This window comes from Chenopodium quinoa, unplaced genomic scaffold, assembly GCF_001683475.1.
Source record: "Chenopodium quinoa cultivar QQ74 unplaced genomic scaffold, ASM168347v1, whole genome shotgun sequence".
Taxonomy (NCBI): Eukaryota; Viridiplantae; Streptophyta; class Magnoliopsida; order Caryophyllales; family Amaranthaceae; genus Chenopodium; species Chenopodium quinoa.
Genome location: NW_018744835.1, coordinates 426778 through 437141, shown reverse-complemented (window position 1 = coordinate 437141; position 10364 = coordinate 426778). Strand labels below are relative to the sequence as shown.

Sequence of the window (10364 nt, the reverse complement as noted above, 5' to 3'; positions counted from 1 at the left end):
TTGAGTCCCTCCCCATTCATGCATCATAGTGTAATGCATATCCACATGATGAAGGGATTCATCTGATAGTATTCCCTTAACAAAGGATGGCTCCAAAAAATTCATACAGAGGTTGTTGTTGAGGTGCCTTGTTAAGGGAGTATGTTATAGTTAAAACAACCCCATCTGATGGATATAGGTCCCTAAGTCACTGTCATAATTGAACAAGCATGGGTGCAATTGACATTTGTCATTTCCAAAAGATTGAGGCTTTACAAAAGTACTACTTCATGTACACTACTTTCATGAATGCCTTACAATGTTCCTATCCTATTTACCAAAATACACATAATCAATAGAAAAACAAACAAAACACTAGTTTAACTGTTACTGGTTATGTGTGGCAGTCCATGATCTTCAAAAGGTTGTTGTTTGCATCTTCATCTTCAAAAGCTCGTTGTTTGCATCTTCATCTTCAAAAGGTTGTTGTTTTTTTCTTCAACTTCAAAAGGTTGTTGTTTGCATCATCACTTCATCAGTCAGCATCCACTTCCATGTCTTGTGTTTCTGCTTGCATGCATTCCTGTGGTTGGAATGAAAATGGTGTTGAGGTAGTTCACAGTATCACTTATGAGCTCCCTGCTTACCTCCAGTATTTCTTCCAGAGTCCCTTTCCTATTTTGCCTTGCCTTTGCCATGTGTGGTGGATTGAAGTTATTCCCACCTTGTTTCTCCAATATTTTAATCATGCATAACCGGAGAGTGATCCATGAATACTTGTTAAGTGTTGGATCAAATACCTCAAATGCCTCTGCCACTTTTTCAATAAGTTCATCCAAATCTTTTGGGAATGATTGATATTGGATTAACTGTATAACCTTACATAGACCAAGATCCAACACATTAAGGTCGAGGGATTGGGCAGGATGGTATACAAATTGGATGTTAAACTCATTTGCTTGAGTGGCTGCCAAAAATTTCTCATCTGTTGGTATTTAATGAGGTCTTGCATTGTCCCATTGTATGATTATGTTCTTTGATAACTGTGCTAGCCACTCTGCATGTATAGTTGGGATGATTTTGTTTACAAGCATGTACCTATAGCTTCTCTGTTGACACTCTGAATTGCTTTTGTTTCCAATGTTCCTGCTTCTCTATTCTTGCTTTTCTTCTTGGCCCTCTCATACTTAACAAAAGGAAAGAGACCATACTTTCCAGAGTGAATCATATTCCCTTCCTCATCATATAGGGGCTTGCCTATCATTCCCATAAACATTGCTTTCAACTTGAACCTTTTTGATTGCTGTGCTCTGTATGGGGTTTCTTTATTTGGTGTTAGGTAAAAGGTCATTGTTTCTGGGTTCAGATAGAACCACTTCTCATCAATGTGGATATAGTGTTGCATATCCACAAAAGTAGGGTCACCTTCACTTGGAACTGGGTTAACATGATTAAGCACCCACTTGAGCCTTGCCACTTTGTGATTGTCACTTAATGTTGGGTGATTGCTTGCTGTGACTGCCCTGAGTCTCCCCTTCTTCTTTAACCTATGTATGGTTACATGTGAAGCTTTTTGTGATGTACCATAGCTCCTATTTGTGGTCCTCTTATATAGAGGCACAGACATCAGCCACTCATCTGTGTATTCCTTGGGCTTGGGTCCTGTCTTACCTAACTTCTTGCTCCTGACATCAACAACATTCCCCAGCTGTATCTGTTTTTTAATTTCTTTCAACCATCTGATTATAGTTGATCTGTGTACTGAGTGTTTGATTGCTAATGAGGTCAGAAGGCCTCTTGGAAGTGAGTCCGATCCCCTTCCATATTAAGCTGGATATCATCAATAATTTGCCTCTTCTCTTGGATGTTAAGTTCTCTGCTTTGTCTGCCATTGTTTTCAGCATGATTTTCCTCTTCTGCCTCTAAATTTGAGTCATCACAGTCACTTGCTTCATTGTCTTGCTAATGAGTTGCTTCATTTGAGTCTGACTCTAATTGTGAACTATACGAGTGCTCTGGCATTTGTGTGTCCTGCTCCATGAGCAGTTGGTTTATGTTGAAAAAATCTTCATCAAAGATGTCTGCCATGAGTCCCTTTTCTTTTTTTTGCAGATGTGATGATAGGTGATGAAGTGGGGGTGCCTGGTTTTTTTTGGAAACTTTCAATGGAGCCTAATTCAGTACATACAACTAATGCTGCTACTAACTCAGCAATTAGGAATTAGGACTAATTTTAGTTGATGATGGTTTTTGTAATTTGCAAACAATGGCTTTTGGTTGATGGTTTGTAATTAAACAATGGTAATCGTATTCCCCCCCTCCCCCCAAAATCCCAGAAACTGTTGAAGATGGATTTAGGGTGTTCGACTCTGTTATTCCCTTTTTACAAGGGGCTTTTGGTTTTCAAATTGGATGAATTTGAAAAAGTGTAAAATTTGAAGTGCATTCAAATTTTCATGAAATGTTTGGAGGGAAAAGATTGAGGCAACAAAATAAGCCTCTAACATTATGACTACAAAAAAAAAAAGAGGGTAAATAAAACCCCTCAAAAAGTTAGTCACATGTTCCCATCCAAAAAATGGTACCATAGTCTTTCTCACCTTTTTTAACCCCTTTAATTACATACCCCCATCTTTAATTAACCCCCTTTCAATCTTTTGTCTAGGACTCCGCAATCCTCCCTTTTGTTGCGAGTAATATGTAACGAAGGGAGTATATATTTTAAGACAAATCTAGTAACATATATGATTATTTTCTTGACTTTATATTTGATTTGTATTTTTGATTTTTTTTTTCCTTGAATTTAAATCACCAAATATAAAAGTAAATTACGTGAATGGTGCAAATAAAAATGGAAGTAGCAATTAAATAACTGGGCCACGCCCAGTTTACCTACGAAGTACGAAGGATTAATTAGTGAACGTCCTCCTTTCGCATGCATTTTGTAGTAGATAGTGGTTACCATGAAGAGCACTTATACGGTGTGCATAGTTCTGTTATCAAATCAGTGTTGCAAGTTTGCATATGACATTTGGAAACCACTGTTAGTAATCAGTACTGATATGAGATAATCTGCAGATCTTAATTATCTGATAACTGTATCTATTCGCGTCAGTCTCCAGTACAATACTTTTACATTGCTGATTTGAATTGCAGAAAGTAAAAATTTGAACAAATTTAATGAATTACTGGAGTCTGTAGGAGGGAAACATTTATTCCATGTCAGCAGGTTGTACTAAAGCTTCAAGTTTGTGACAATTTATGCTCGTGATATTAGTATAAAGGTTTGTACGATTTACAGTTATATATGTTGCCATATGCATGCAGATTTAATTAGAGCGCATTTCAATTCAATAAAAAATGGGCTTTAATTACAAGGAAAAAAAATGTCATGCGAATGTCGTTAATTGGGATCCCTATTTGCATGCAATGCTTGCCTTGAGAGTTGTTAATTGTTTCTTCTTTGATTCTATAAGAGTTAAAACGGTGTGAACATTTCATCACATCATTACATCAACTTCATCATTCCTTTTCTCTTTCTCTCATTTTCCTTGCTGTTGCTGCTTGTGCTTGTGCTTGTGCGCTCTGATCTGAAGATGGGGAGGCCTCCTTGCTGCGATAAAGCAAATGTCAAGAAAGGCCTCTGGACTCCGGAAGAAGATGCTAAGATACTTGCATATGTATCTAACCATGGAGTCGGTAATTGGACTCAGGTTCCTAAGAAAGCAGGTAAATCTTCGGTGACTTTGCCTTTCCTGCACCCCCTCACTCACTCACTCACTCACTCAGGGAATGCTTCTTATCAGCCTTTGCTTAATTAACATTTGCTCATACCCTGATATCTGCAGACACCTGAATGACATTGGCCTGTAACTTAGGTTTAAATATCGGAAAGATAGCTTTCCGGATGTCCGGAGTGAGTGAGAAAGCCACCGGGAAACTCGAGGTAGACTTTTCCATGACATACATTCGGCTTGACAGAAAAAAAGAGGTTGATGGGGAAAAAAATCCCCATCTTTTATCTTTTAAATAATAAACTAAAATATTTCATTATAACACGTTATCATAGAGCTTTGACTGTTTTCTAATTGTGAGAATGTGCTTTGTACATCAAGGTATCTTGGGGACAAATGGGGGTTTTTCGGGGATATAGAGGAATAATATGGAGGACATTTTTATGTTTACTGGAGCTTTATGCCATAGATCATGTTATGAAAAGTGATTTAATCAACATTAATTTATTGTGATTCCAACAGTTCCCCTTAGGAGCTATGAGAGGGGTACATGACAGTGGCGAGTAAAAATCTTATTGTCAGAGTAACAACTCCCTGTGTTATGCAGTAAATGGCTAATGTCGTTATATGTCATTATCAGCTCATGCTGTGTTTTAAGATCTTAATAATATGCTTTGTTTTGCTTAGGTTTTTGCTGTTCTCTTTTACTAATTATTAAGGGTTTATGCATATTAATGAATTAGTTGTTTTTATAGGACTTAATAGATGCGGTAAGAGTTGCAGGCTTAGGTGGACTAACTACCTGAGGCCTGACCTTAAACATGAAGAATTCACAGAACAAGAAGAGCAGCTCATCATTCAGTACCATGCAGCTATAGGCAGCAGGTGCTTCTTATGGATCTTTTCTTTGATTTCAGCAAACATTAAATGCACAGCATTCTATCTTTTACTGATTCTTGTTGATAAATGTCAGAAAATTCATCCTTAATTTCCAGTCTATTGGTCTGTTATTAAATTGGTACAGGTGGTCCTTAATTGCGAAACATCTGCCAGGAAGAACAGATAACGATGTGAAGAACTACTGGAACACCAAGCTGAAAAAGAAGCTTGCTAAAATGGGTATTGACCCTGTTACTCATAAACCAATCTCAAAAATCCTATCTGATTATGAAAGCATCAGCTGTCTATCAAACAACCACCAAATCAGATCTCTTGACCAAAACATAACCAATTCTTTCTCCTCTCAATGTAAGATATCGCCATCTGATAATCCAGGAACTCAGTTCCAAGATGTTACCTCTTTTAACCGTTATATTTTAGAAGAAGTATCGTCTTCATCCTTATCATCCTCTACATCATCAATATCAAATGGACAGTCGAGCTCACACCTGCTGGTGCCAACTGCAGCCTACAGCTGGGGACAGAAAAACTCTGTTGACCCTCTTCTAGTTACTGATATTACAGAGGAAGAGCACAACTACCAGGGTTTTCTAGCAGCAGATTCACCGCCCCAAATCCTGGAGAAATCATCACAATTCCAGCTCATTGGTGTAAACCACTCAAACAGCAAGGTTACAGATGACAAGTTTGGGATGCCTGACTGTAAAAGTGCAGCTAAGAATACTGTAACAAGCAGCTGCTATGACTACGAGCCCTTGTCAGTGAACTCCTTTGTTAAGACTCTATTGGATCGTGACAACGAGATACAGTTAGATTTTCCTGCTTTTGATGACATCTTAGACTACTAATTTTGAACAAATTGGCCCTTCTCTTTTCTTTCAATTTTTTTTATTTTTTTTATTTTTGGAATTAGGCTACTGGTCCGAAATTGTTGGAATTTCCCAGCTTTGATGCTGTTTTTTTCTTTCTAACTCAAATAAACATGGATTAAGCTAATGGCTTGTTCTGTTCTGTTATTCATTTGGTTTAAAAACAGCAGGATATTTTCCATTGAGAATTGTGATTTCTCCAATCTTTGAGATAGTGATAGAATATACGCCAGAGTTTTACATACATGTTTTTGATACTTACATTGGGAAATCAAGGTTAAAAGAAGAGGAGCAAAATTGAGAAACATAGGTATTTCACACCTCCTTCCTTTGTGGGGTGGAATCAGGAAATGAGAGGAGAAACACTGAAACGGGTACATATAGGCCTTTTCTTTTTCTTGTTCTTTTAGGATGAAAAGAGCATGACTTAGAGCTTCTCACCTCTTTTGAGTTTCAGAAGGTCTCAACTCAAACTGCCAAGTGACGGTAGTTGGTGTAATCAATTTCATTCAACCTTATACAACATAACAAATGCTCCGGCAAATCCTCAGGTTTGTGTCCCTGATTATATCATAAATATGTCAAAATAATTTCATTAGAATCGACTTGACCACCAAAAGAAACAAGTACCTGAATGGTGAGGCCGAAATCCAAGACAGAATGGCTTAATCTGTTTTGAATTGAATCAAGACCTTTCCTACAAATATAGCTAAATCTGTGCACGTCCAAATCTATCTCAAAGTAGTTTTCCCCCTGTATGAGTTGTAGAGATTAGAAAACCATAATTCTCATTGCATATGATATAATGTTCAGATTATAGCTATGAATAGTAAATTGAAGGCTAATATATAAAAATTTCTTACTGAGTAAAACTCATGCTGAGGGCGTGACAGGACAGGTTTCTCATTGTATGCATTAAGTAGCCTCTTCTCTGCTGCATTCAGACTGAGCTCCTCTACATTCGCTAGACGTCCCAAGATTTTAAGTCTTTCTCTAAAGGGTGCTGTTGTCTCTGCTGAAAAACTCTTGACTTTCTCTGTCTCATCCAGTATCAATCTCTGATTAAGAAAGTGAAACGTACATATTAGTATGAATCAACTGCCTTGAAGTATTTTGATACAAGAATTAAAAAATTAATTGCAGTTGAGGATCAACAAATAAAATTATATTAATTGAAACTTTTGGCATATATATTTTGACAATCAATCAGCATGAAAAGGATCATATTGACGATGTACAATTATCGAGTCCATATTGGTAAAATTAGGCCTCAAATAAGAAAAGTTTACAGTGATTGCTTCTTACCCTGACATTGTCTTGAAATTGACGAGGTAAATCCTTGGAGAAGCTTTCAGAAAGCCTAAAATATAGAACAATGTTCATTCCTTCTCCATCATGCTCACGGTTGAAAACTGAGGCCGGGTACAGTGGCATCTGAACATAAAGAAAGAAAAAAAATAATGAAAAAGCAACTTTGATTTACAACATGAAAAGTAGTCTTGATGTTTAACCATCAGAATGACAGATAGCTCTTAGGTAAAAGATCATAATAAGGTGAGCACCTGTATATTTACAACAAGGATAGGAGGAATTTTTCTTGAAGAACTTATGGGTGGAAGTTCCACAAAACGAGCAATGTGATTAATCTTCCGATGAGATCGAAAGACATCAACGCCAAATGGATAAAAAGCAGCATGGTTTGGAGCCAAATCCTTCCTTTTATCCCTGCCACAAGAGAGTTTTGGATGATTCAAGGCATAGCACATAAACATAACATAATTACATTTCATGTAGAAATTACTTATCAGTTGTGGATTGTTTCGTCACCTGAGAAAATTATGACCCCGTACTTTGAAAGTGTTAGGATCAATAGGTGACCAGCAATCTGACATCTTCTTCCCTGGTGGACAGTAAGGTATCTGAGATCCTGCTATTGGTCTTTTCACGGGGGCCCTTGGTGAAACTGAACAACCCAAAATGACATGTTAACAAAATTAAAGATAAGCATTTCAAGCTTTGAGATGAAACTCATCTTAATGACACAGAATTACACGAACCAAAGATAGAACAAAAACTCCTCACCTAAAGTAGGAGTAGCATATTCATCCCTCCATCGAAAGGAGAGTGCCTTTAAGGGCTTTAACCCTGCCTTCTTCCTGGTACCAGGAGGGCTAGGACTGACTGATCTCCTTCTATCAGCTCCTGATACATTTGACATTTTGAGGCACGGCAAACAAGAGTTTGTGACTGCCGGGTAGTTTCCTACTCCAGATGAATCATCAGCTTTTACAGCCTCATGTTCATTCCTATGCCTGCATACTTTGACCACTAGCAGAGATGTCTTAACATCAAAGAGATTATTCTGTTGCTTCAATTGGGATTTATCCAAGTCATTCAACTGCAAATCCAGGGAATTTTCACTACTTCCTGTGCTTTGATCAGAAAAATCTAGGTTGCAATCGAAGGAAAACTCTGTTGGTGCACAGTCATCTTGCAGCTGCTGATCATCCGAAAAAACATGAGAATGATCAGCTTCTTGATCTTGGTAATCTTTCTGTAACAAATGGTCCTTATAGAAGCTAAAAGAAGTTCCCTCTTTCAATGATTCTGCCTCAGCTTGTTCTTTACGTTGTCTAAAGGAGGACACAGCCGAAAAACAACCATAACCAGGACTTTGGCATTTTGGAGATGACAAAGTTGATGGACAAGTGCTATGATCAAAACTTCTTATAGATAGGGAATCTGCATACAAATATATGACATCTTACCATAAAATATATTGATCATTTACAATTTAGACATGTAATACTCCGTATGATTTGTTTATACCTTCCTGAATGCTGTAAAAATCGTCATCCCAGTCAGCCTCAAACACAGGGTGGGAATCAAACCATGACTCATCCAAGCTGACTGTTGACACCGAAAATATCAGGAACAGGTAAAAGAGCATAGTTTAGGACAACAGAAGCAGATATATGCTGAAGAATCTCATCATGCAAATTCTAATACGCCACATTTACATGTAAAGCAAATATTATATTCTTAGTCTCCTGTAATGAAAATGTACACCATCTTCACAATTTGTTTGTCTTGGGACCGGGAGATTCGTATAATTTTAGGAGATTTTCTTTACAAATTACCCCCCTACTTTTTAGTCAGAAAAAACACCAAAACACCCATATCCATGTCAAGAATATCCTCTAAGATTATAGCACCTAAATATCATTCACATATGTAATCAACTTTCTACTTTTAGAATAATATACACAATAATGTTAGAGGAAAATCATGATAAAAGCACCTAAATATTAATGGACCATATACTGGTATAGTGATATACAGATATACTGATATACTCTTGGAATCATATATGTAAGATATCACATTATCTCCATGTATTTAACATTATTCATCCTTAATCTTCATATTTTTATATGATCAAATTAAACTCCCTCTATTGCATTACATGACTTTTTATACACCAAATAAACAATTACCCCCTCCCCACCACCAAAACAAATGAAATTTGATGACGGTACCTCGAAAAGTTGGATTAATGTAAGAGGGAAGATCATTGAAGCCCGTCGTTTCATCAATAGGAACCAGCTTATTACTGGTACAAGACAAGCTTTTCTTAAGCCTTGACCTCCTTGTTTTTCTATATCTTTTTGAGAACTTCAATTTTCCTCCTACACAACTTTCTGGCTTTGATGCACAAGCCCCCATTTTTGTTCCCCCCTTAAACTTTTCTCTCTAAAAAAATAATGCAACTTCAAAACTCAAAAACCCAAGTTGAAGAGACCTCTTCTATGGCCTCTTTCTTTCTAAGTAAAGCAAAATATGACATAAACAAACATAAAAAATAACAAACAAAATTAAAATAAATAACCAAAAAATTCCATAATCTTGTTACTTAGAGCTTAAAAAAATTTGGTGACAGTTTAGATTCTGTAAAACAGAGAAAAATTCAATCTAAAGATTGACAAATTCCTTCTTAATGAATTTATGAAATGTTATTTGACAAATAAGGTGAGACATGAAGTCAATGATATGAAGAAACAAATGTTATTAAAAAAAAATAATGAGTAAAACCGGGTCCGACTAGAGTAGCGTTGCCCCCACGATGTTTAATTGACACACACGAGCGTCCTTATAATGTGCCTTATGCACGTATACTAATAATATGGATGAAACTTCTTTGGCTTACTTGTTAGGCCTAGAGGTAGGGATTCATCGTTCGAGTCAGGTCAAGTCGGATTTGGTGATCTTTGAGTGATCATTGGTTCTTTGATGATGAGTCTTTGTTTTAGATTATGATAAATCAATATCAAAATATTTAGGTTGGAACTAACTCGGGTAATGATGAAATTTTGGTAAAGTTTGGATTTAAGGTAAGTGATTCAGGTTGAATTATTAGGAGACAAGTGAGCTTTACCAAATTTAAACTTGTGACCATATTGAACAATTAGACATCATATGGCGACGCTAAAGTGCTAAACATCACCATTTTTTTATTTTCTTTTTTAAAAAAGCACATCATTTATTATACAACAGGCCATATTTGGTGAAAAGCAGAAGCTGGTCGTATTTGTTGATTTTGACTGACGGATTGTTCTGACTAATTTGACTAACTGAATGCATTAATTGATTTGACTAATTGGTTGTATTAGTTAATTGTATAAAAGTATTTGGTAATTAACTGATTTATTAAAGCTGTCTTAGCATGCAAAATAACGAATAAGGATATTGACATATTTTATTATGGTTGGCTTTTGGGTTAAATGAGGCTATAATTGTCATTTCACCTTAAACTACTTGAATAAGCTAATGAAAAAGCTCCTTATTTATTACCAAACTCTATCACAAATTTACAACTTATTGG

General features: G+C 36.4%; 3 protein-coding genes across 3 annotated transcripts; 1 reads left to right on the top strand and 2 right to left on the bottom strand.

Moving 5' to 3' along the window:
- Window positions 1-518: 518 nt before the first annotated feature.
- LOC110704362 lies at window positions 519-2067 on the bottom strand. Its single transcript, XM_021882145.1, has 3 exons — window positions 1988-2067; window positions 1078-1664; window positions 519-964 (listed from the first exon to the last, which is right to left on the bottom strand). Exons 1-3 carry the CDS (start codon window positions 2065-2067, stop codon window positions 519-521), a joined length of 1113 nt encoding a protein of 370 aa, XP_021737837.1.
- Window positions 2068-3394: 1327 nt separating this feature from the next.
- On the top strand, window positions 3395-5481 carry LOC110704415 (transcription factor MYB35-like). The gene is made up of 3 exons (XM_021882194.1): window positions 3395-3708; window positions 4469-4598; window positions 4738-5481. The coding sequence occupies exons 1-3, from the start codon at window positions 3576-3578 to the stop codon at window positions 5459-5461; spliced, it is 987 nt and encodes a 328-aa protein (XP_021737886.1). The 5' UTR covers window positions 3395-3575; the 3' UTR covers window positions 5462-5481.
- A 3-nt stretch (window positions 5482-5484) lies between these two features.
- Window positions 5485-9623, bottom strand: LOC110704414. The gene is made up of 9 exons (XM_021882192.1): window positions 9022-9623; window positions 8312-8392; window positions 7565-8224; window positions 7310-7445; window positions 7045-7207; window positions 6788-6916; window positions 6346-6540; window positions 6113-6235; window positions 5485-6043 (listed from the first exon to the last, which is right to left on the bottom strand). Exons 1-9 carry the CDS (start codon window positions 9206-9208, stop codon window positions 5951-5953), a joined length of 1767 nt encoding a protein of 588 aa, XP_021737884.1. The 5' UTR covers window positions 9209-9623; the 3' UTR covers window positions 5485-5950.
- Between the last annotated feature and the right edge of the window lie 741 nt (window positions 9624-10364).